General features: G+C 47.7%; 1 protein-coding gene across 1 annotated transcript in view; it reads right to left on the minus strand.

Annotated features, from left to right (window-relative positions):
* Positions 1-8,501: 8,501 nt before the first annotated feature.
* LOC144510898 (syntaxin-binding protein 4) overlaps positions 8,502-27,409 on the minus strand; it is a 102,300-nt gene continuing 83,392 nt past the window's right edge. The window contains exons 19-22 of the mRNA XM_078240957.1: positions 26,859-26,975; positions 25,245-25,294; positions 21,051-21,172; positions 8,502-8,849 (exon numbers count right to left, since the gene is read on the minus strand). Coding sequence (XP_078097083.1) covers positions 8,725-8,849; positions 21,051-21,172; positions 25,245-25,294; positions 26,859-26,975 — 414 coding nt within the window. The 3' untranslated portion in view covers positions 8,502-8,724. The remainder of the gene's footprint in view (positions 8,850-21,050; positions 21,173-25,244; positions 25,295-26,858; positions 26,976-27,409) is intronic.

Below are 27,409 nucleotides of genomic sequence, written 5' to 3' on the forward strand. Positions count from 1 at the left end.
GAATGAATAACACAGGGTGCCACTATCTGGAGGGCAACTGGGATTGGAGTAATGAAGGCTGGCCTTCCGAGTTTTGCCCACATCACAAGAGTGAGCAGAAATGTTGTGGCAGAAAGTGGAAAACAGGAATCTTCTATGACATGAATCTCACACAATGCTCCAACTGGAAAACTTCATTTTCTCTCACTCTGATGTATTGGGGATCGGTTTAGCTCTGTTGGCTGGATAGCAAAGTGACGCCAACAGCATTTCCGTACTGGCTGACGTTATTCCTGAACATTCTCGGTGTGGAGATGCCGGCTGATGAAGGAGCAGCGCTCCGAAAGCTCGTGATTCCAAATAAACCTGTTGGACTTTAACCTGGTGTTGTGAGACGTCTTACGACGAACATTCTCAACCTTGCCCCTCGCCTGAGGTGTGGTGACCCGCGGGTTAGACCACCACCAGTCACCTCAAACGGGTGGTCATCCAGGAGTATGGCGACCAAAGAGGTAGTTTTGAAGAAGTGCTGTTTTAACACCGCAGCCAAGTTGCACACAAGTAACAATGTGATATTGACCAGATAAATGTTTTAGTGATGCTGGTTGAGGGAGAAGTATTGGCCAGACCACCGAGAAGAACTCCCCTAACATTACACAATATAACAGCAAGGAATCTACATGAGTCTGATCCAAAAAATGGCGTGTCCCACCGGGTGGTGCTCATTCATTACTGCTCTGGAATTTTGGCCTCAACTTTGTTTGAATCACAGAATCCCTACAGTGCAGAAAGAGGCCATTCAGCCCATCAGGTTTGCACCAACTCTTCAACAGAGGATCCCACCCAGGCCCTTTCCCATAACTCTATGTATGGCACAGTGGGTTAGCACTGCTGCCTCACAGTGCCAGGGACCAGGATTCGATTCCCGGCTTGGGTGACTGTGCGGAGTTTGCACGTTCTCCCCGCGTCTGCGTGGGTTTCCTCCGGGTGCTCCGGTTTCCTCCCACAGCCCGAAAGACGTGCTGGTTAAGTGCATTGGCCGTGCTAAATTCTCCCTCAGTGTTACCCGAACAGCCGCCGGAGTGTGGCGACTAGACACGGGGAGAACGTGCAGACTCCGCACAGACAGTGACCCGAGGCTGGGATTGAACCCAGGTCCCTGGCGCTGTGAGGCAGCAGTGCTAACCACTGTGCCACCGTGCCCCTCTGGAGTGGGACTTGTACCCACAACCTTTTGATTCGGGTGTGAGCGCACCCAATTGAACCAGGGCTAACATTCAGCTGAAGATGTGAGGTTGCTGCTGATGTCACTCGTGTGGAGTTTGTTGGTTTCATTTCCTCACTTTGGGAAATGCAGCTGTTACAAGAACTAAACTTTGGGGTTTTATGTAGCTGGCTCAATCTGTTTTGCGTGGTGTGTTTCTCCAAAGTTTGTGTGCTTGGTACAAAAATCACGGTGGTGCCTAGAATATGACTCAAATGACATTTTTCAACAGCAACACCCGACAATGGATTTTTTTTGAAATGGGAATTTTTAATTTCTGTGGTGGGGCCTTTGAATTGACCTTCTGTTTATGGAATAGTGGAAGAGGGAAACTGGTTAACTAGTACAGCTGTGTGCCTGGTTAGGCTGCAGGTTATAATGGGGCACTTACCTTGCTAATCCCCCTGACACTAAGGGACAATTTAGCATGGCCAATCCACCTAACCTACACATCTTTGGAGTGTGGGAGGAAACCGGAGCACCCGGAGGCAGACACAGGAAGAACGTGCAGACGCCACACAGACAGTGACCCAAGGCCGGAATTGAACCCGGGTCCCTGGTGCTGTGAGGCAGCAGCGCTAACCACCGTGCCGCCCTAATTTGCCATTCAGCTCTTCGAGCCTGCTCCACCATTCTGTAAGATCATGGCTAATCCTCTACCTCAGTTAATAGTTAATTATCATGTGAAGAGCCCAGGATATCTCCCTCCGCACCAGAGTTGACTTTCTGTACCCCATTATAACCTGCAACCTACACCAGGCGCACAGAGGTACCACAAAGATCAAATTTGGGGTGTCAACAACATAGTTTGACTCTACATAAATTGTGCCTTCTGAAATTTGGTATTCATGAATTTGTCCTGATGAGTTGAACAGGAAAAGCTTCAACAGATGTATCTCTGTTCAGCAATACGCAGCTTTTGAAATGCCAAGCAACTAAATATGGCACCTTTGCAAACAGTCCACTCTTGTGAAAGTTGCATGAACATAAAAACATAAGAAATAGGAGCTGAAATGTGTCATAGAATCCCTACAGTGCAGAAGGAGGCCATTTGGCCCATCGAGTCCACACCAACCACAATCCCCACAGAGCCTCTTTCCCAGGTATATGAAGAGTTGCCTTGCAGCACAGAACCTAAGTATTACTGTGACATGCTGTCAAACCTTTTTGTCTCGTACACATTTTAATGTTTATTTATCAGTGTCACAAGTAGGTTTACATTAACACTGCAATGAAGTTACTGTGAAAATCCCCGAGTCGCCACACTCCGACGCCTGTTTGGGTACATTGAGGGAGAATTTAGCATGGCCAATGCACATAACCAGCATGTCTTTCGGATTGTGGGAGGAAACCGGAGCACCCGGAGGAAACCCATTCAGACACAAGGAGGACGTGCAGACTCAGCACAGACAGTGACCCAAGCCGGGAATCGAACCCGGGTCGCTGGTGCTGTGAGGCACTGCTAACCACTGAGCCACCGTGGAGACATGATTTTCTAAAAGTATGTCTTTTTCCAGCAAGACTCAGATGTAATGTTTCTAAGCAAGGAATGGAGAATTATTAACTTGAGGCAAGTTTCACACTTTGCTTGTAACTCATTATGACTAAGATCAGACCCAGGGATTGGGGCGAGGAGTGTCGGAGAATGGAGGAATGTTGACCTGTTGGAAAAATGTGATTTGAAAAGCAATGAGAACAGTTCTTGCATTCAAGAAGTCACAACATTTCTGGTTTGATTTTCATTACGGTTTAATCAGCTCCTAAAATGACTATGTTTTCTGTAAACTGCAAAATTATATTTTCGATAGAAAATCCCTTTTCCCCAAATCCCAGGAAGGAATATTGTACATGGTTACAAACAGAAGCAGTGAGTGCATTTACACAATTGCTTAAATGTAGCAGCGATGTGTCGTACATAGATAGCAGTGTGGTTAATACCACTCCCTGCGCTGACAATAAACTCAACAATAGGTAAGGGATGCGATCAGTACGCTTATTACACCATGTGTGATATATAAATATCATTAATCTGCAAAGTCCAGGACACGCACTGAATATCCCTGGACCAATCTTTGGAAGTATGGAGATCACCCGTTTAATTTAATTTAAAAAACTATTCATCTGGAGTACGCTTCCATTTCAATAGGGAGGAGCTGGAAACATCACTGGAGAAAAGGTTCCACAATGAACATCTGCTCTCCAGCTTGTCACAAATAATTCTAATTCAAGAAACAAGTAAAGTTTTCTTGTATAATTATAGATCGATATTTTTTGACCTTGTGACTATGGAATCTAGTCTCAGACAGAAAACCCTCTGTACAGCTAGTCCCACAATAGAATACCCTCTGTACAGCTAATCCCAGACAGAATACCCTCTGTACAGCTAGTCTCAGACAGAATACCCTCTGTACAGTTAGTGTTAGATAGAATACCCTCTGTACGGTTAGTGTTAGATAGAATACCGTCTGTATAGTTAGTGTTAGATAGAATACCCTCTGTACGGTTAGTGTTAGATAGAATACCCTCTGTATGGTTAGTGTTAGAATACCCTCTGTACAGTTAGTGTTAGATAGAATACCCTCTGTACAGTTAGTGTTAGAATACCCTCTGTACAGTTAGTGTTAGATAGAATACCCTCTGTACAGTTAGTGTTAGATAGAATACCCTCTGTACAGTTAGTGTTAGATAGAATACCCTCTGTACAGTTAGTGTTAGATAGAATACCCTCTGTACAGTTAGTGTTAGATAGAATACCCTCTGTACAGTTAGTGTTAGATAGAATACCCTCTGTACAGTTAGTGTTCGAATACCCTCTGTACAGTTAGTGTTAGATAGAATACCCTCTGTACGGTTAGTGTTAGATAGAATACCCTCTGTATGGTTAGTGTTAGAATACCCTCTGTACAGTTAGTGTTAGATAGAATACCCTCTGTACAGTTAGTGTTAGAATACCCTCTGTACAGTTAGTGTTAGATAGAATACCCTCTGTACAGTTAGTGTTAGAATACCCTCTGTACAGTTAGTGTTCGATAGAATATCCTCTGTACGGTTAGTGTTAGATAGAATAGCCTTTGTCCAGTTAGTGTTAGATAGAATACCCTCTGTACAGTTAGCGTTAGATAGAATACTCTCTGTACGGTTAGTGTTAGGTAGAATACCCTCTGTACAGTTAGTGTTAGATAGAATACCCTCTGTACGGTTAGCGTTAGATAGAATACTCTCTGTACAGTTAGTGTTAGGTAGAATACCCTCTGTACAGTTAGTGTTAGAATACCCTCTGTACAGTTAGTGTTAGATAGAATACCCTCTGTACGGTTAGTGTTAGATAGAATACCCTCTGTACAGTTAGTGTTAGATAGAATACCCTCTGTACGGTTAGTGTTAGATAGAATACCCTCTGTACAGTTAGTGTTAGATAGAATACCCTCTGTACGGTTAGTGTTAGATAGAATACCCTCTGTATGGTTAGTGTTAGAATACTCTCTGTACAGTTAGTGTTAGATAGAATACCCTCTGTACAGTTAGTGTTAGAATACCCTCTGTACAGTTAGTGTTAGATAGAATACCCTCTGTACAGTTAGTGTTAGATAGAATACCCTCTGTACGGTTAGTGTTAGATAGAATACCCTCTGTACAGTTAGTGTTAGATAGAATACCCTCTGTACAGTTAGTGTTAGATAGAATACCCTCTGTACAGTTAGTGTTAGATAGAATACCCTCTGTACAGTTAGTGTTCGAATACCCTCTGTACAGTTAGTGTTAGATAGAATACCCTCTGTACGGTTAGTGTTAGATAGAATACCCTCTGTATGGTTAGTGTTAGAATACCCTCTGTACAGTTAGTGTTAGATAGAATACCCTCTGTACAGTTAGTGTTAGAATACCCTCTGTACAGTTAGTGTTAGATAGAATACCCTCTGTACAGTTAGTGTTAGAATACCCTCTGTACAGTTAGTGTTAGATAGAATACCCTCTGTACAGTTAGTGTTAGATAGAATACCCTCTGTACAGTTAGTGTTAGATAGAATACCCTCTGTACGGTTAGTGTTAGAATATTCTCTGTACAGTTAGCGTTAGATAGAATACCCTCTGTACGGTTAGTGTTAGATAGAATACTCTCTGTACAGTTAGTGTTAGATAGAATACCCTCTGTACAGTTAGTGTTAGAATACCGTCTGTACAGTTAGTGTTAGATAGAATACCCTCTGTACAGTTAGTGTTAGATAGAATACCCTCTGTATGGTTAGTGTTAGATAGAATACCCTCTATACAGTTAGTGTTAGAATACCCTCTGTACAGTTAGTGTTAGATAGAATACCCTCTGTACGGTTAGTGTTAGATAGAATACCCTCTGTACGGTTAGTGTTAGATAGAATACCCTCTGTACGGTTAGTGTTAGATAGAATACCCTCTGTACAGTTAGTGTTAGATAGAATACCCTCTGTACAGTTAGTGTTAGATAGAATACCCTCTGTACAGTTAGTGTTAGAATGCCCTCTGTACAGTTAGTGTTAGATAGAATACCCTCTGTACAGTTAGTGTTAGATAGAATACCCTCTGTACAGTTAGTGTTAGATAGAATACCCTCTGTATAGTTAGTGTTAGATAGAATACCCTCTGTACAGTTAGTGTTAGATAGAATACCCTCTGTACAGTTAGTGTTAGATAGAATACCCTCTGTATAGTTAGTGTTAGATAGAATACCCTCTGTACGGTTAGTGTTAGATAGAATACCCTCTGTACGGTTAGTGTTAGATAGAATACCCTCTGTATGGTTAGTGTTAGATAGAATGCCCTCTGTACAGTTAGTGTTAGATAGAATACCCTCTGTACGGTTAGTGTTAGATAGAATACCCTCTGTACAGTTAGTGTTAGATAGAATACCCTCTGTATAGTTAGTGTTAGATAGAATACCCTCTGTACGGTTAGTGTTAGATAGAATACCCTCTGTACAGTTAGTGTTAGATAGAATACCCTCTGTACAGTTAGTGTTAGATAGAATACCCTCTGTACAGTTAGTGTTAGATAGAATACCCTCTGTACGGTTAGTGTTAGATAGAATACCCTCTGTACGGTTAGTGTTAGATAGAATACCCTCTGTACGGTTAGTGTTAGATAGAATACCCTCTGTACGGTTAGTGTTAGATAGAATACCCTCTGTACAGCTACTTTCAATGGAATGCTCTCCAAACTCTAGTCTCAGGGCAGATAATCCTCCAGTCTCAGAATAGTTAACCCTCTGCACAACTAATCTGAGGGCTCCACACTGTACAGTTCATATAGATCTGTCTCTTTTACACAGCGGGTGGATTCTACAGCATCAAGCTAACGCCGTGTCCAGCCAAAAGCTTTCTGGGCTTTAGGCCACTGGGTGTCAAGAGCACACACACTATTTATGAGTGCATTGAACTAACCTGATTCATTTTGCAACCTCTACCTGACCTGCCTCTGCGGCAAGGTTAATGCTTGTTGCCTCTGGGGGCATCACTGCAAACTATCTCTCTGTGATCAGGCGCCCTGGGGTGGGAAAGAGCAGTTTCACTAAGGTTCGGGCCATCGGGCATTGAAAAGGGGTCAGTCAGTAAAGGACACTCGTTTTCAGTGTCTGAAAGCAATCCAAAGGTTAACTTTTAGCACAAACTATTCCTGTTCTGCAGAAGGTGAAATCAGTGAAGGAGGCGGGAGTGCGGCAGTACAGAATCCCGTGTTCTTTAGCGGAGGGGTTTGGGTGATGGCTGCTTCACTGTGCCTCGAGCACACGGTTTTAACACAAATTATTCTATCACAGGACGTGTGCATCACTGACAAGGCCCTTGAACCGAGAGGCTTGTGTGGCCATTTGAGAGTGTATTTAAAAGCCAACCCCATTGCTGTAGGGGGTGGGGGTGGGGGCGGGGGGCGTCACATGCAGAGATGTAGGTACCTGGATAGATAAATAACAGAATCCATTGCAACCATGATGGACATTGCGTTCCACACATGGAGATAAGGACATGCCGAGATTGGGACAATTTGCTGCTGGCAGGGGGCTAGTGTTGCTGAACTAAATGTGTTTTTTATTTATTGGTGTCACGAGTAGGCTTACATTAACACTGCAATGAAGTTGCTGTGAAAATCCCCTAGTCCCCACACTCTGGTGCCTGTTCGGGTACACCGAGGGAGAATTTAGCACGGCCAATGCACCCTAACCAGCACATCTTTTAGACTGTGGGAGGAAACCAGAGCACCCGGGGGAAACCCATGCAGACACGGGGCAGACTCCACACAGACAGTGACCCGAGGCCGGAATCGAACCTGTGTCCCTGGTGCTGTGAGGCAGCGGTGCTAACCACTGTGCCACCGTGCATTGGTGTTCTTTTAAAAAGATGTGAGGGAAACAAAGGGCCAAACAAATAGTTTGTTTCAGTCAGTTATGATGGTCGGGGGCGGGGGGCTGGAGGTGGGGTACGGGAATGTGAAGCGGCAACGCTAAATATCGAAAGGGTGTTTTAAATTTGAATAAAATGCCACAGTGCAAACTGTTCCCTCCCAGTCTCCAACACTTGCTGACTGCGTCCATCAGTGAATAACCAAGTCCTTACCCAAGCTGCACAGGGGCTTGTAAACTGCTGGGCTCCTCCACTGAAGCTTTTAAGTCCCAGATCTGCCCACAGTGTGTTGCAGAGCTGTGGGTTAAATTTTATTTCCCACAGGGCTGTGAAACTTGGTGGAAATTGGACTGGACATTGAGCTGGGCAAAAGAAATAACTAGGGGGCATCCCAGTAAAAAAAAAATTATTTATTAGTCACAGGTAGGCTTACATTAACACTGCAGTGAAGTGACTGTGAGAATCCGCTAGTCGCCACACTCCGGCGCCTGTTCGGGTACACTGAGGGAGAATTTAGCATGGCCAATGCACCCTAACCAGCACGTCTTTTGGACTGTGGGAGGAAACCGGAGCACCCGGAGGGAAACCCACGCAGACACGGGGAGAACATGCAAACTCCGCACAGACAGTGACCCAAGCCGGGAATCGAACCCAGGTCCCTGGCGCTGTGTAACTTCATTGCAGTGTCAATGTAAGCCGACTTGCGACACTAATGAATAAACTTAATAAACTTAAAAATGTTCTGAGCATGTTTCGCCTGCTCAAAGTAGGCATAGAGCATTCCAGTTTAACAGCGGGGGCAACCTTTGTCCAAACTGCACAGATATTGGTACAGCTAAAATCACCAACCAGCCGTCGGACCCCGTAAACACGTTAATAATGGACCCGCTTGGGAAGTCATTTTGAAAAGGGGTCCGAATCAGCTGGGCAGCCAAGTAGCAAAGGTGGCAGCATCGAATCTGCCTCTTACCTCCCGTGTTCCAGAAGATCAGGACTGATACCTGCAGCAGAAAATACTTACAGAATATTACATGTACATTTTATATATATATATATATAAACAATAGAGTTGGATAACAGGAGAATGTGAGCTTCAATTTTTTACATCCTTTTTTAAATAAATAATATTTCGTGCAGCTGGCTGTTCCTGTGCGTGGGAAGGTTTTTCTCCCGACTGGCCTTCCTGTCTTGTGCTGTAGGTTTCTGGGAGGGGGCATCATCTGTATTCGCGCTCACGGCTACAATGGAACAGAAAGAGGGTGAGAAGGTTCGGAGAATGTCTGGCTTTCAAAGCAGAGATTTTTTTATCTTGTACCACACGATCAGCCAGAGGCTGCGATCGATGAATGTTGTTAATGTTAATGCTGGTGGCGTAGTGGTATTGTCACTGGACTCGTAGTCCAGAGACCCAGGGCAATGTTCTGGGGACCCGGGTTCGAATCTCACCACGGCAGATGGCGAAATTTGAATTCAACAAAAGTCTGGAATTGAGAACCTACTGATGACCATGAAACCATCGTCAATTGTCGGAAAAACTCCATCTGGTCCTTTAGTGAAGGAAATCTCCCGTCCTTACCTGGTCTGGGCCGCACTGTGGCACCGTGGTTAGCACTGTTGTCTCACAGCTCCAGGGACTTGTTCCGATTCCCGGCTTGGGTCACTATCTGTGTAAAGTCTGCACATTCTCCCCGTGTCTGCGTGGGTTTCCTCCGGGTGCTCCGGTTTCCTCCCACACTCCAAAGATGTGCTGGTTAGGTGCACTGGCCATGCTAAATTGTTCCCTAGTGTCCCGGGATGCGGGTTAGAGGGATTAGCGGGGCAAATACATGGGGTTATGGGGAGAAGGGCCGAAGTGGGATTGTTGGCGATGGAGACTCAAAGGGCTGAATGGCCTCCTTCTGCACTGTAGGGTTTCTATGATTCTTCTATGATACATGTGACTCCAGACCCACAGCAATGTGGTTGGCTCTTAAATGCCCTCAGGGATGGGCAATAAATGCTGGTCCTGCCAGCGACACCCACATCCCATGAACTATTAAATTAAAGAGCAGCGATGGATTATAAAGTCACTTCCATGTGATATGGCTGGAATACTTAGAAACATACCTTGCCCTCTGTTTATGAGTGGAGTTGAGAATCCCCCCTCCCTCTCCCTTCCCCCTCTCTCCCCCTTAAACAACAATCATCCCCAATCAGTGGACTCAATTGGAATTAGAATCATAAAACCATAGAATCCCTACAGCGCAGAAGGAGGCCATTCGGCCCATCAAGTCTGCACCCAACAACAATCCCACCCAGGCCCGATTTCTGGTACCACACATATTTACCCTAGCTAATTCCCCCTGACACTAGGGGGCAATTTAGCACGGCCAATGCACCCTAACCAGCACATCTTTCAGACTGTGGGAGGAAACCGGAGCACCCGGAGGAAACCCACGCAGACATGGGGAGAATGTGCAGACTCCGCATAGACAGTGGCCCAAGCTGGGAATTGAACCTGGGTCCTTGGCGCTGTGAGGCAGCAGTGTTAACCCGCTGGGCCCCCCCGTGTCGCCCCGAATGTTGGGACATAGTTTATTTTTCCAGCTGCTACCATGTTTGCGTTATATCTTCACCTGTCTAGTCTTTCCTTCACAGGAAATGAAAGCTTGCAACCAGAGAATATGTTCCAGCTCAAATCGAGGCCAGGTGCTGGATTTACAATGCAACACGCCATGCTGGGCTCAGGGCTGCGACCAATGGGGAGGGGGGGATCCCCGTGCCAAGCTGGTGGACTGGGCGTCTAATCAGAGGCTGCTTGAGTCTATCAGCAGCAAATACAGAGTGAAATCTGTGTCTGATTGTAGAGTCTGATAGAGCAGGAAAATGGGTACCGCACCGTACGAATGGTTCACTTGAGGTGTGTGCGCACAAGACAATGAAGAGAGGCCAGGGAGAGGCTGCTGAGATTGGCGAAAGCCATGAGGAACCGAGCAGGTTAGTGCCAGCCACCGGCACTTCGCGCACTCAGGCCCGCAAGGCCAGGATCAAACCACAAGCTCAGTCGGTGAGCAGGTTTGTGCCGGATTCCGGCACTGGTAGACCTGGCTCTGTAACAGCAGCAGCAACAATGCGAGGCACATCTCCATACTGAACAAGACGGGGTTTTCCCCACAATCGACAATGGTTTCATGGTCATCAGTAGATTCTTCATTCCAGATACTTACCAGATTCAAATTCCAGTGGCACAGTGGTTAGCACTGCTGCCTCACGGCACCAGGGACCCAGGTTCAATTCTGGTCTCGGATGACTGTCTGTGCGGAGTTTGCACGTTCTCCCCGTGTCTGTGTGGGTTTCCTCTGGTTGCTCCGGTTTCCTCCCACACTCCAAAGACGTGCTGGTTATGTTGACTGGCCATAGTAAATTTCCTCTTAGTGTCAGGGGGATTAGCAGGGTCAATATGTGGGGTTACGGGAATAGGGCCTGGGTGGGATTATATTCGGTGCAGACTCGATGGGCCGAATGGTCTCCTTCTGCACTGTAGGGATTCTATGATTCCACCATCTTCCGTGGCGGGATTTGAACCCAGGTCCCCAGAGAATGACCCTGGGTCTCTGGGTTACTAGTCGATTGACAATACCACTACGCCACCATCTCCCCACAGGAGGGAATAATGTAAAGATTATGCAGCTACTTACTCTATGTTCAACACTCTACTCATAAGACCATAAGACATAGGAGCGGAAGTAAGGCCATTCGGCCCATCGAGTCCACTCCACCATTCAATCATGGTTGATTTCAACTCCATTTACCCGCTCTCTCCCCATAGCCCTTAATTCCTCGAGAAATCAAGAATTTATCAATTTCTGTCTTGAAGACGCTCAACGTCTCAGCCTCCACAGCCCTCTGTGGCAATGAATTCCACAGACCTACCACTCTCTGGCTGAAGAAATTTCTCCTCATCTCTGTTCTAAAGTGACTCCCTTTTATTCTAAGGCTGTGCCCCCGCGTCCTAGTCTCCCCTGCTAATGGAAACAACTTCCCTACGTCCATCCTATCTAAGCCGTTCATTATCTTGTAAGTTTCTATTAGATCTCCCCTCAACCTCCTAAACTCCATAACAATGAGGCAAGTAGACAAAATGGGTGGGATTTTAGGGTCTTGCTCGAGCGGGACTGGAAATTCCTGCCCGAGGTCAACGGACATTTCCGTGTTCTGCCCCTCGCCCTCTCCGATTCTGTGGCGGGCGAAGCGGTAGAATTCCGGCGAATGTTATCAGTAACATTGCAGAGTGGCCTGTATCACCAATACTATAATGAACACTCACGGCACCAGTACCTGCCCAGAACTCACCCAGGGCAGTCTGAAGGATCATCTTCAAACCAGAATCATTTGAAAATAGGTTAATTGTTTTTCATCTTCACTCCATATAAGGCCATCCATCAGTCTTTAAATTGGGGGAAAGGAACATGCAAACCCATGTACAACTATCAGCACTTTCTTCACTGTCATGGTGGCACAGTGGTTAGCACTGCTGCCTCACAGCACCAGGGACCCGGGTTCGATTCCCAACTTGGGTCACCCTCTGTGCGGAGTTTGCACGTTCTCCCCGTGTCTGCGTGGGTTTCCTCCGGGTGCTCCGGTTTCCTCCCACAGTCCAAAGATGTCCACGTTAGGATTGGCCATGCTAAATTGCCCCTTAGTTTTGGGGGGTGTAATAAGTCCTCAGAGGCAGAAGTCCCTTCACCAAAATCCCTTTATTTACAAGTCTAACACCAGAATTCAGAGTGCTTTCAGTTAGCAGTCTACACTAGGAGTCCCAAAGGAACCGGCACTCCTGGTTAAATACATAGCAAGAGGCTTCCTGATTGGCCCATCAATTTGGCCCTTAATCAGGGAGTTGATACCAGAGATGAGGGGTGTTGATTATGAGGAGAGACTGAGCAGATTGGGTTTGTATTCGTTGGAATTTAGAAGGCTGAGGGGGGATCTTATAGAGACCTATAAGATAATGAAGGAGCTGGATAGGGTAGAGATGGAGAGATTCTTTCCACTTAGAAAGGAAACTAGAACTAGAGGGCACAGCCTCAAAATAAAGGGGGGTCAGTTTAGGACAGAGTTGAGGAGGAACTTCTTCTCTCAGAGGGTGGTGAATCTCTGGAATTCTCTGCCCACTGAAGTGGTGGAGGCTACCTTGTTGAATATGTTTAAATCACGGATAGATAGATTCCTGATTGGTAAGGGAATTAGGGGTTATAGGGATCAGGCGGGTAAGTGGAACTGATCCACTTTAGATCAGCCATGATCTTATTGAATGGCGGGGCAGGCTCGAGGGGCGAGATGGTCTACTCCTGCTCCTATTTCTTATGTTCTTATGGGTTCATATTCTAACTGGCCCACCTCAATCACCTGATCAAAGTCATTACAGGGGGATTAGCGGGGTAAATATGTTGGGTTATGGGGATTGGGCCTGGCTGGGATTGCTGTCGGTGCAGCCTTGATGGGCCGAATGGCCTCCTTCTGCACTGTAGGGATTCTACAATTCTCACTATTCTTAACCTCTCACAGATTCAGGCCGATTGGAGAGTGCGAAAGTGGCTGCACTTAGCTTTTCCTGGTCCGCTATGCATACGGAGCATGCCTGGCCTTCTGCCTGTATGGACAATATCCGATCCTCGGAATTTACGGACCAGTCCATAATCTTGATATTGGGGATGCTTTCTCACAAACTGCGGGCTGGAGACGAACTGATACTTTTCAAAATTGACTTGACAAGTGGCTAATGTGAAAATGTTCCAATGTCAAAAGCTTGCTCGAACCACAAGTGAGTCATTCTGTGCCACATAGTTAATACAATGCCGTCACCATCCAAAGCCACAAGCTGCCGTTTCTGAGAATAATCCTAACGTAAAAAAGCGGCAATTTCTTTGTGACCTAACCCTGTGTCTAGAGTCAGAGAGGTTTATAGCATGGAAACAGGCCCTCCAGCCCAACTTAACCATTCTGCCCAGTTTTAACCACTAAGCTAATCCCAATTGCCCGCATTTGGCCCATATCCCTCGAGACCCATCGTACCCATGTAACTGTCTAAATGCTTTTTAAAAGACAAAATTGTACCCACCTCTACTACTACCTCTGGCAGCTTGTTCTAGACACTGACCAATGGATACAAAATTGGCTTGATGACAGAATAAGAAGTTTAACAACACCAGGTTAAAGTCCAACAGGTTTATTTGGTAGCAAAAGCCACACAAGCTTTCGGAGCTCTAAGCCCCTTCTTCAGGTGAGTGGGAATTCTGTTCACAAACAGAGCATATAAAGACACAAACTCAATTTACATGAATAATGGTTGGAATGCGAATACTTACAACTAATCAAGTCTTTAAGAAACAAAACAACGTGAGTGGAGAGAGCATCAAGACAGGCTAAAAAGATGTGTATTGTCTCCAGACAAGACAGCCAGTGAAACTCTGTGGGGGTTACATGTGGTAGTGGTAGTTCATGTCACACTATTTGTAACCCCCACAGAGTTTCACTGGCTGTCTTGTCTGGAGACAATACACATCTTTTTAGCCTGTCTTGATGCTCTCTCCACTCACGTTGTTTTGTTTCTTAAAGACTTGATTAGTTGTAAGTATTCGCATTCCAACCATTATTCATGTAAATTGAGTTTGTGTCTTTATATGCTCTGTTTGTGAACAGAATTCCCACTCACCTGAAGAAGGGGCTTGGAGCTCCGAAAGCTTGTGTGGCTTTTGCTACCAAATAAACCTGTTGGACTTTAACCTGGTGTTGTTAAACTTCTTACTGTGTTTACCCCAGTCCAACGCCGGCATCTCCACATCTTGATGACAGAAGCCAGAGGGTGGTTGTAGAGGATTGTTTTTCAAACTGGAGGCCTGTGACCAGCGGGGTGCCTCAGGGATCGGTGCCGGGTCCACTGTTATTTGTCATTTATATTAATGATTTGGATGAGAATGTAGGAGGCATGGTTAGTAAGTTTGCAGATAGCACCAAGATAGGTGGCATAGTGGACAGTGAAGAAAGTTATCTCCGATTGCAACGGGATCTTGATCAATTGGGCCAGTGGGCTGACGAATGGCAGAAAGAGTTTAATTTAGATAAATGTGAGGTGATGCATTTTGGTAGATTGAACCAGGGCAGGACTTACTCAGTTAATGGTAGGGCATTGGGGAGAGTTACAGAACAAAGAGATCTAGGGGTACAGGTTCATAGCTTCTTGAAAGTGGAGTCACAGGTGGACAGAGTGGTGAAGAAGGCATTCAGCATGCTTGGTTTCATCGGTCAGAACATTGAATACAGGAGTTGGGATGTCTTGTTGAAGTTGTACAAGACATTGGTAAAGCCACCCTTGGAATACTGTGTACAGTTCTGGTCATCCTATTATAGAAAGGATATTATTAAACCAGAAAGAGTGCAGAAAAGATTTACTAGGATGCTACCAGGACTTGATGGTTTGAGTTATAAAAAGGGCTGGATAGACTGGGAGTTTTTTTCTCTGGAGTGTAGAAGGCTGAGGGGTGATCTTATAGAGGTCTATAAAATAATGAGGGGCACAGATCAGCTAGATAGTCAATACCTTTTCCCAAAGGTAGGGGAGTCTAAAACGAGGGGGAATAGGTTTAAGGTGAAGGAGAGAGATACAAAAGGGTCCAGAGGGGCATTTCTTTCACTCAGAAGGTGGTGAGTGTCTGGAACAAGCTGCCAGAGGTAGCAGTAGAGGTGTGTACAATGTTGTTTTTTAAAGAGCATTTAAACACTTACATGAGTAAGATGGGTATAGAGGGATATGGGCCAAACACAGGCAACTGGGATTAGCTTAGGGGTTTAAAAAAAAAGGGCGGCATGATTCCATGCTGTAAACCTCTATGACTCTGTGTGACTCTGAGTGAAAAAATTGCCCCTCTGCACCCTTTTGTAATTCTCCCCTCTCACCTTAAACCTATGCCCTCTAGTTTTAGACTCCCCCACCTTTGGAAAAAGATGTTGACTATCTAGCTGATCTATGCCCCTCATTATTTTATACACCTCCATAAGATCACCCTAAGCCTCCTACACTCAAGGGTAAAAGGTTCCAGTCTATGCAGCCTCCTTATAACTCAAATCAACCATCAAGTCCCGGTAGCATCCTAATAAATCTTTTCTGCACTCTTTCTAGTTTAGTAATATCCTTTCTATAATAGGGTGAACAGAACTGTACACAGTATTCCAAGTGTGGCCTTACTAATGTCTTGTACAACTTCAACAAGACGTCCCAACTCCTGTATTCAATGTTCTGACCAATGAAACCAAGCATGCTGAATGCCTTCTTCACCACTCTGTCCACCTGTGACTCCACTTTCAAGGAGCTATGAACCTCTACCCCTTGATCTCTTTGTTCTGTAACTCTCCCCAACGCTCTACCATTAACTGAGTAAGTCCTGACTTGATTTGATCTACCAAAGTGCATTACCTCGCATTTATCCAAATTAAACTCTTTCTGCCATTCATTGGCCCACTGGCCCAACTGATCAAGATCCCGTTGCAATCCTAGATAACCTTCTTCATTGTCCACTATGCCACCAATCTTGGTCATGATGTGGAGATCCTGGCGTTGGACTGGGGTGGGCACAGTAAGAAGTCTCACAACACCAGGTTAAAGTCCAGCAGGTTTAGTTGGTATCACGAGCTTTCGGAGCGTTGCTCCTTCATCAGGTGAGTCCTTGGGCACTCACCTGATAAAGGGGCAGCGCTCCGAAAGCTCATGACATCAAATAAACTTGCTGGATTTTATCCTGGTGTTGTGAAACTTCTTACTGTGATCAATCTTGGTGTCATCTGCAAACTTACTAACCACGCCTCCTGTATTCTCATCCAAATCATTAATATAAATGACAAATAACAGTGGATCCAGCACCGATCCCTTATCCACTCCATCTGACGAAGGAGCTCTGCTCCGAAAGCTTATGGTATTTGCTACCAAATAAACCTGTTGGACTTTACCCTGGTGTTGTGAGACTTCTTACACCGCTGGTCACAGGCCTCCAGTTTGAAAAACAACCCTCTACAACCACCCTCTGTCTAGCAACTCTAAAGCTTATTTACCACAGTTAGAATTTTAGAAATAGATAAGGCTTGCAAGACGAGAATTGCATTGAAATGTGGTCCACATGGACTCGATGATGACACAGAATGTGTTTTCCACTTAATATTTACAGAGTTAAGAAGCCGAGCTATTTGAATGTTGTTATTTTATGATAGTGACATGTGTTCTGTGAAAGATGTTCTGCACGAAGCAGATATGTGCGTGTGTGTGCATGTCCAAGCTAAGCTGACTCATATTTTACCTTGAAAGCTAAATGCAAACTACTTGGGAGATGCAAATATGAACGACAAGGCTATTCGAGTGGAAAATAAAATTGAACTCTGGTTCCATCGTGTGGCCAGGTATGCACATTGCAGCCATCATTCCCCAGGAACAGGAAATATTTGTTTGTGTTCAATTCTTTTCAAGCAATGTTCCCCTGATCTCTCTGAGTGGAATTTTAATGTTGATGACAGGGGGTCTCTCCTGCCCGTTGGGGAAGTCCTGCTGGAATTAAGTTTGAAGTTTATTTACTGGTGTCACAAGTTGGCTTAACACTGCAATGTCCGTGCGGAGTTGGCACTGCACTGTGAAAACCCCCTTGTCGCCACACTCCAGCCCCCGTTCGGGTAACACTGAGGGAGAATTTAGCACGGCCAATGCACTCTAACCAGCACGTCTTTCGGACTGTGGGAGGAAACCGGAGCACCTGGAGGAAACCCACGCAGACACGGGGAGAACGTGCAGACTCGGCACAGACAGTGACCCAAGCCGGGTGCCTGGCACTGTGAGGCAGCAGTGTTAACCACTATGTCAGCTAAGTACCCCTCAGGCAGTTTACTAGCCAATGTCGGGCGGCACGGTGACACAGTTGTTCACACTGCAGCCTCACAGCGCCAGGGACCCAAGTTCAATTCCGGCCTTGGGTCACTGTCTGTGCAGAGTCTGCGCGTTCTCCCCGTGTCTGCGTGGGTTTCCTCCGGTTTCCTCCCACAGTCCAAAGATGTGCGGGTTAGATGGATTGGTCATGCTAAATTGCCCCTTAGTGTCCGAAGATGTGTGGATGTGTTACCATAAATTAGCCACGGTAAAATATTTAGAGTTGTGGGGATAGCGTGGGGGGAGAGGGTCTGGATGAGACACTCTGTCAGAGAACCAGGGCAGACTTGGTGGGCTGAATGGCCTTCCTTATCACTGTCGGGATTCTACGGTTCTTTCCCTGGTACATCTCAAGGGGCAACAAGGGGCTGGGCAATCAATCCTGGTCCAGCCAGTGACGTCCACATCCCAAGAATGAATGAAAGAAACCAAGGGCCTCTGTGGGAGGTGGGCGGCAACCCATCCAGAGCTGCTGTCCAATCAGAGGCTCGAAGAGCTCCACTGCTCGTCAGCGCCACTGGGAGTGATGGCTGATACCAGTAATTGCACCCGGATCGATAGAGGACCCAGGCCACAGGTGAGTGAGGGCGGGATGGGTCATGGATGGGTCAGAGGTGAGTGCCATTGGGGCAGACTCTCTCAGCAGCCTGTTACACACCTCCCTCTGATCTGATTCCGGGTCCCTCAGCCAGGCACTGAGCGCCTTTAAGTAAGTGCTGGAGAAGGTGAGCATTCTCGCTGCGGTGGGATGCAATACTACGGAAAGCACTCATTGCAACCGATTGTTCATGTTCTCTTTGTTCCAGGTGGCAAGTCCCATGCACCATGGCCACTCACTTTTTTTTAATTGAATTTAATTTTATTTAAAAATTTTATTTTTGTCACGAGTAGGCTTACATTAACACTGCAATGAAGTTACTGTGAAAATCCCCTAGTCGCCACACTCTGGTGCCTGTTCGGGTACACTGAGGGAGAATTTAGCACAGCCAATGCACCCAACCAGTACATCTTTCAGACTGTGGGAGGAAACCAGAGGAAACCCACGCAGACACGGGGAGAACGTGCAGACTCCGCACAGTGACCCAAGCCGGGAATCGAACCCGGGTCCCTGGCACTGTGGGGTAGCAGTGTTAACCACTGTGCCACCATGCCCCTCTGGCTGGGGTAGACAGATATTTGATCTCTCAGGAAATCACGGGACATGGGGAGCGGGCAGGAAAATGGAGTTGAAGCTCCATGATCCTATCGAATGGTTCAAAAACTATAGGGTCTATTCCTCTCTCTTGTGCTGCGTTCTTGAGTTGGGGGTTTAAAACAGGCAGGAGGTGGGATTCTACATGCCTTGTGTCTCCGTCTAAGAATCCTTGCCTCACCCCCCTCCCAAACATGGGGAAACAATCACCATTGTTGGATTTAGTCCTGGTAATTAAATGTTGATCCTCCTGCAATCCCTCCACCCCCTCACCTCCCACACCCCCCATGTGTACGAATGGCAGTTCCAATCAACCAGATGACACAAGAATACCAGTGGGAAATAGGAGCAGAAGTTGGCCATTTGGCCCATTCAGCCTGCTCTGTCATCCAATACGATCCTGGTTTATCTGACTGTGACCTAACCCTACTCCCCAGCCATAGTAAGAAACTGCGAAACCCTAAGGTTGGGTTTTTATGACCTCGCTCATCCTGAAACCGTAAAATCCGAGGTCAACAGGCCTTCCCATGGTCCTCCCCTCGCCCGCTCCCATTCCTGCGGCAGGCGGGACGGTAAAACTCTGGCCAAACTGTTTTTGTTACAAGGAAAAGCTCCCCTTACAATGAATGTTCCTCTAAGGTGTGAGTATGTAAGGCAATCGTGAAGGTACCGCACAGTTACTCCCACCCTGTCCCCCTTCAAGATACCCTGCATAAAATATAAATATCAAATATTAAAATAAAATATAAAGGGTGGCACAGTGGTTGGCACTGCTGCCTCACAGTGCCAGGGACCCTTATGGTTCCCTTACAGTTCCCTTATGGCTCCCTTATGGTACGGTCAACAGAGGACATAGCTGGCAGTGGTGAATATTGTGGATGCTCAAGAGGCCAGAATTGGGGAAGCACCGAGAATGAGGAAGGGTGTGGGATTGACGGAGATTCCAGAGATGGGAGGGGGTGGGGGGGAGGGGGGATTGGTGGGGTTGGGGGGGGTTTGAGGCGAGGCCATGGAGAATGGCCGGCACGGTAGCACAGTGGTTAGCACTGCCGCCTCACAGCTCCAGGGACCCGGGTTCGATTCCCAGCCTTGGTTTGTGTGGAGTCTGCACGTTCTCCCCGTGTCTGCGTGGGTTTCCTCCGGGTGCTCCGATTTCCTCTCACAGTCCAATGACACGCAGGTTAGGTCCATTGGCCATGCTAAATTGCCCCTTAGTGTCCCGGGGCACGTAGGTTAGAGGGATTAGCAGGGTAAATATGTGGGGTTACGGGGATGGGGCCTGGGTGGGAATGTGGTCGGTGCCGACTCGATGGGTCGAATGGCCTCCTTCTGCACTGAGGGGATTCTATGGATATTAAAATGAAAAGGATTGCCAGACTGGGAGCCAGTGTTGATCAACACTCACAGGGGTGAGAGGTGAACATGATTTGATGCAATTGAGGACATGAGCAGCAGAGTTTTGGATGAGCTACATTTTTTTAATCCATTCATGGGACATGGGTGTCACTGGCTGGCCGGCATTTATTGCCCATCCCTAGTTGCCCCTTGGAGGGCAGTTGAGAGTCATCCACATTGCTGTGGCTCTGGAGTCAGAGGTAGGCCAGACCGGGTAAGGGCGGCAGATTTCCTTCCCTAAAGGACATTAGTGAACCAGATGGGTTTTTCCGACAATGGTTTCAGGGCCATCAGTAGATTCTTAATTCCAGATTTTTTTTTATTGAGTTCAAATTCCACCATCTGCCGTGGCGGGATTCGAACCCGGGTCCCCAGAACATTAGCTGAGTTTCTGGGTTAATAGTCTAGCGATAATGCCACTAGGTCATCACCTCCCCTAAGGGCAGCATGGACAAGTTGGGCCGAAGGGCCTGTTTTCTTGCTGTAAACCTCGATGACTCTATGGGTGGAATTTTACCGACACGTCCGCCCAAGGTTCGTACAATCCCGCCCGAGGCCAACAAAGAACAAAGAAAATTACAGCACAGGAACAGGCCCTTCGGCCCTCCAAGCCTGCACTGACCATGCTGCCCGACTAAAACCCCCTGCCCTTCCGGGAGAATGTTGTTCTCCGAGCCTCGCCCGCCTCTGGAATCGGCCGTGATCTTATCCATGGCGGAACAGGCTCGGCTGCCTAACTGCTGCTCCTAAATCCTACGCTCCGATGAAACAAATTAATACACAGCTCAGGATTTGTCTGCAATGCCTTTAACGCAATGATATCCCCAACAGCTCCGATACAAATCTGAGGCTGGGCTGGAGCAGGGAGCTCTGTCAAACCCGCCCTCACATCCTGGGGAATCAGCTTACCGTTCTCGCAGTCTGCGGCGCAGACCCACTCGATCAGCTGCTTGGCTTCAGCAGCGAGCAGCCGCTCAGGTCCGGGAGGGGCGAGGCTGCTCTCTCTCCTGAACAGCTTGGATTTGTTCACCCTGCAGTAAGGTAGAAGGTGCAGAAGATCAACCCATTGGAAAGTGTGTGGCTGCCCCGAGCCCCGCCCGTTTCAAACAGACTGTGTACGCTGGGATTCTGGGGTTTAAGTGGGAGCGACACCATGGAAGGGGCAACAATGACACAGAAGTGCTACAGCAGGGTGGCACAGCGGCACGGTGGCACAGCAGCACGGTGGCACAGCAGCACGGTGGCACAGCAGCACGGTGGCACAGCAGCACGGTGGCACAGCAGCACGGTGGCACAGCAGCACGGTGGCACAGCAGCACGGTGGCAGAGTGGCACGGTGGCACAGCGGCACGGTGGCACAGCGGCACGGTGGCACAGCAGCACGGTGGCACAGTGGCACGGTGGCACAGCAGCACGGTGGCACAGTGGCACGGTGGCACAGCGGCACGGTGGCACAGCAGCACGGTGGCACAGCAGCACGGTGGCACAGCGGCACGGTGGCACAGCGGCACGGTGGCACAGCGGCACGGTGGCACAGCAGCACGGTGGCACAGCAGCACGGTGGCACAGCAGCACGGTGGCACAGCGGCACGGTGGCACAGCAGCACGGTGGCACAGCAGCACGGTGGCACAGCGGCACGGTGGCACAGCAGCACGGTGGCACAGCAGCACGGTGGCACAGCGGCACGGTGGCACAGCGGCACGGTGGCACGGTGGCACAGCGGCACGGTGGCACAGTGGTTAGCGCTGCTGCCTCACAGCGCCAGGGACCCGGGTTCGATTCCTGGCTTGGGTCACTGTCTGTGTGGAGTTTGCACATTCTCCCCGTGTCTGCGTGGGTTTCCTCCGGTTTCCCCCCACAGTCTGAAAGACGTGCTGGTTAGGGTGCATTGGCCATGCTAAATTCTCCCTCAATGTACCCGAACAGACGCCGGAGTGTGGCGACTAGGGGATTGTCACAGTGACTTCATTGCAGTGTTAATGCAAGCTGACTTGGGACTCTAATAAATAAACTTTAACTTTATCTGTGCGGTGTATGCACGTTCTCCCCATGTCTGCGTGGGTTTCCTCCGGTGCTCCGGTTTCCTCCCACAGTCCGAAAGACGTGCTGGTTAGGTGTATTGGCCGTGCTAAATTCTCCCTCAGTGTACCCGAACAGGCGCCGGAGTGTGGCGACTAGGGGATTTTCACAGTAACTTCATTTAATGTAAGCCTACTTGTGACACTAATAAATAAACTTTAAAAAAAGCTTAAAACAGAGTGAGGTGATGTTATTAACAAAGTGCTGGCTCGGATTCACAGAAACACTCGCGGTCAAATTGCAACTGCACTGATTTAAATACAGGAGGCAGGATTTTCCATTCCCGTCCAGGGCGGGACCCACTGTGAGCGAGAATGGAAAATTTGGCTTTCCGTAAGAGATACAACATCTCTTCACTGCACTTCCTAGTTTGGGAACTCTGCAGTCAGGATGGTGAAAGGGACCACAGTCTCCAACAGAGGTCTACAAAACAATGAGGGGCAACGGTAAGGTCAACATCTTTTCCCAAAGGTAGGGGAGTCTAAAACCAGAGGGCATGGGTTTGAGGTGAAAGGGGAGAGACACAAAAGTGTCCAGAGGGACAATTCTTTCACACAGAGGGTGGTGAGTGTCTGGAACAAGCTGCCAGAGGTAGTAGTAGAGGCGGGTACAATTTTATCTTATAAAAAGCATTTAGACAGTTACATGGGTAAGATGGGTATAGAGGGATATGGGCCAAATGCAGACAATTAATAAAGTAAAAAATAAAGTTTATTTATTAGTCACAAGTAAGGTTTACATTAACACTGCGATGAAGTTACTGTGAAATGCTCCTAGTCGCCACACTGCGGCGCCTGTTCGGGTCAATGCACCCTAACCAGCAGGTCTTTCAGATTGCAGTGAAGACACAACACTCTCATGGAGGGTCAGTAAGCAGCCGGCTTCCCAATTTACCAGACTTGTGTTTTTAATAAAGTTAGTGAAAGCACAGATCGGGTGAGATGTTAAACAGCCTGTGGGTGCTTTAGACAGTGACACAAGGTCTGCACTGTAGATTCCCTACAGTGCAGAAAGAGGCCATTCAGCCCATCGAGTCTGCACCGACTCTCTGACAGAATGTCTTACCCAGGCCCTCTCCCCCACACATTTACCCTGATAATCCCCCACTAAACTCCACACAGACAGTGACCCAAGCCGGGAATCGTACCCGGGTCCCTGGCGCTGCGAGGCAGCAGTGCTAACCACTGCGCCACCGTACTTAATAAATTGGGATTGGCTTAGTGGTTAAAAGCTGGGCGGCACGGACAGGTTAGGCCGAAGGGCCTGTTTCCATGCTGGAAACCTCTATGACTCTGTGGCTCTTTACTCTCTCCAGTCTTCTGTCACTACTTGCTGTCACGTGGAGTGATTCAAACTGGCTGAAGACTGGCAGCTACTGGGACCTCAGGAGGAGGCTGAGATGGACCTTCCACTCGGCACGACTGGTTCATAGAACCCGTACAGTGCAGAAGGAGGCCATTCGGCCCATCGCGTCTGCACCGACAACAATCCCACCCAGCCCCTATCCCCGCAACCCCACATATTTACCCCGCTGGTTCCCCTGACACTAAGGGGCATTTTAGCATGGCCAATCAACCTAACCCGCACATCTTTGGAGTGTGGGAGGAAACCGGAGCGCCCGGAGGAAACCCACACAGACACGGGGAGAACGTGCAAACTCCGCACAGACAGTGACCCGAGGCCAGGAATCAAACCCGGGTCCCTGGCGCTGTGAGGCAGCGGTGATGACCACTGGGCCACTGTGCTTCTGGTTGAGGAAGCAAATGCTTCAGCCTTTATCCAGCCATGATCTGACCCAGTGAGTGGCAAATTCTTGGAATCCCTTGAAGGTTGCACTCTGACGGACAAGATTAAAGTTTCCTCCCAAGCAGTAATCTTTGACACTGAGATCTGAGGATAAATTGTGGTCTACAATGCAGTACGATGATATATTGATGAGTTGACTGATATTTATCTCATTCCTTGTGCAAGAGTTTCTAACGAACAGTTTCATTCTTATCATTCAGAATGTCAGCATGAGCTTTATGCCACAAGCACTCTGTTACTGTGAGAAATCTTGTACATAACCTCAGTCCTGACCATGGCATGTTCTATTCATAGCATGTATTTACATTATAATATTAACATTTCTTTTTGTCTTTATTTCAGTATGATCAATGTGAACACGGTGCTCCGGATGCCTCCAAAGATGTGCAGGTTAGGGTGGATTGGCCATACTAAATTGTCCCTTCGTGTCCAAAGATGTGCAGGTTAGGGTGGATTGGCCATGCTAAATTGCCCCTTCGTGTCCAAAGATGTGCAGGTTAGGGTGGATTGGCCATGCTAAATTGTCCCTTACAGTGCCAAGATGTGTAGGTTAAGTGGATTGGCCATGCTAAATTGCCCCTTCGTGTCCAAAGATGTGCAGGTTAGGTGGATTGGCCATGCTAAATTACCCCTTCGTGTCCAAAGATGTGCAGGTTAGGTGGATTGGCCATGCTAAATTGCCCCTTACTGTCCCAAGATGTGTAGGTTAAGTGGATTGGCCATGCTAAATTGCCCCTTCGTGTCCAAAGATGTGCAGGTTTGGTGGATTGACCATGCTAAATTGCCCCTTAGTGCTCCAAGATGTGCAGGTTAGGTGGATTGGCCATGCTAAATTGCCCCTTCGTGTCCAAAGATGTGCAGGTTTGGTGGATTGACCATGCTAAATTTCCCCTTAGTGTCCAACGATGTGAAGGTTAAGTGGATTGGCCATGCTAAATTGCCCATTAGTGTCCAAAGATGTGTAGGTTAGGTGGATTGGCCATGCTAAATGGACAGGGATAAGGGGGTGGGGTGGGGTGGCGGTGGGCCTGGTTAAGCTGCTACTTCGATGAGTCAGTGCAGACTCGATGGACCGAATGGCACCCTTCAGCACTGTAGGGATCCTCTGGATTATATGGCTCCATGTGCAAAGATGTGAACGCCATCTTTAGATTGTCCCTTGTCCAATTCTGCTCATGGGTTGCGATAGACGCGATAGGTTTTTCTAGTTTACTTACCCTTTGTCAGGTCCCTGCAGGGCGGCTGACGTTAGAACCTTGTGTACTTTCTGTCAGAAAAGGAAAATAACATTGAATTTGCTGAGAGAGAGAAGTAGGTAGAAGCCATGTTCACTTAGAGAGGGGGAATGGGGGGTTAATGCTGGAGGTTCAGGGGTTTCCAGGCATTACCACCTTCCCTCTCCTGTCGACACTTAGCACGCGCAAAGTAAACTCCCCTCTCCACTGCACAGTTAACCCCCGTCTCACACACACACACTCACTCAGATGCAAGTCCTTCTTTATCCATGATTCACCCAGCGCGTTCCAGCACTGTACAAAACCGGGTTTCCAGTCGAATATCTCGGCAGACCCACCTCAGCTTAAAGGACCCTCCTTAGATCCAGTTTTCACTCCAGGCAGGTGGGTGAGGGATGAGGGGTGGGATCGAGCCAGGCCTGGTGACCCCAGAGTTAGATCCTGGGCAGGCATAGTGGTGGGAGTGGTTGTGAGTGGGTGTCGGGTGCAGGGTGGGTGCTGTGTGTACCAAGGTGGGCTGATTAGAAAGCCCCCTTCAGTATTCTGGATCTTTGCTCAAGTTGTGGTAGAAGCTGTCTTACCCTCTAGCCCTCACCCCTCCCAACCCCTCACCCCTCCCAACCCCCCACCCCCTCCACCCCAGCCCAATGCCCCATTTCCCCTCCATGCTGACTTATACCCACCACCAGCCCACTATGCCACCTCAGACCCCCTGCCCCATGCCTCCTCCATAGCCACTCACCCAGTATTCACCGTAGGCAGACCTCAGGAGCCATGTGGAGATGAAAAGAGTGATGCTCTAACACAGCTTTCACTCATGTACACCTGATAGTGAGCCCCATATTGTGGGGGCCAAATAGGATCAGTTTGAACTGCGCACTCAGTTCAAATGTCCCTGCTGAGTTGAGGTTTCCCTCCTGTCTGTATCACACTCCACCCCCTTTCCTCTGCTGGTGAAAATTGGATCAGAAATGGGGACTGACATTCCGCGTCTGGGTCCTGCCCGCCCGTGGAGTTGGGACACTTCCATGAAAATGTGACTCCTTGTGTCAAAAATGACAATAAAGCTGTATCTATTGTTATATGATTGGCACCACATCCACAAACATTCACTCTCTCCGCCACCGACGCTCAGTAGCAGCAGTGTGTACTATTTACAAGATGCATTGCAGCAATTCACCAAAGATCCTTAGACAGCACCTTCCAAACCCACGACCACTTCCATCTAGAAGGACAAGGGCAGCAGATACAGGGGAACACCACCACCTGCAAGTTCCCCTCCAAGCCACTCACCATCCTGACTTGGAAATATATCGGCCGTTCCTTCAACTGGGTCAAAATCCTGGAATTCCCTCCCTAACGGCATTGTGGGTCAACCCACAGCATGTGGACTGCAGCGATTCAAGAAGGCAGCTCACCACCACCTTCTCAAGGGCAACTCGGGATGAACAGTAAATGCTGGCCCAGCCAGCGACGCCCCTGTCCCACAAATGAACCAAAATATGGAAGCATGATTTGCTGTAATTGAGCACAACTAGATCACATTTCATTCCTCTGTAAGAAACGGTCCCTTCAGTGCTGGGACCCAAGCCTCACCTCAACAAAGGAAAAGAGCTTCTTGTTTGAGGTTTCCAGATGTTTGCGGCTGGCCTCCGATGTATGCAACTGGCAGCTGGCGAGAGACAGTCTTTTCCTCAGATCCCGAGTGTCCTCCTAATAAAATAAATATCGTCGTCAATGGGACAGGCACTGACCTAAAGCTTCTACTAGAAATCGTTGGACTACAGCGACTGTCTGGCCACTTTGTGAGACATTGAAGATGTCGAAAGCAGCAAGGAAAACTTAGACTTTGTGGCTGTCTAACAATCTGCCTTGAATCAAAAAACATTTCAGTTGACATTTATCATCATTTCAAATTGTCTAAAAGTGTAATTATTTCTATTTTACCTCTTTTTACAAAATATATTCACTGCTGAATAAACCTGCCAAGACGTAGGAACATTAGAAATGTTGATATTTTTGAGCCAGAGTTTATAGAATCATAGAATCTCTACAGTGCAGAAGGAGGCCATTCAGCCCATCGAGCCTGCACCGACAACAATCCCACCCAGGCCCTATCCCCAAAACCTACATATTTACCCTGCTAA

The sequence above is a fragment of the Mustelus asterias genome, chromosome 23 (assembly GCF_964213995.1).
Source record: "Mustelus asterias chromosome 23, sMusAst1.hap1.1, whole genome shotgun sequence".
Lineage (NCBI taxonomy): Eukaryota > Metazoa > Chordata > Chondrichthyes > Carcharhiniformes > Triakidae > Mustelus > Mustelus asterias.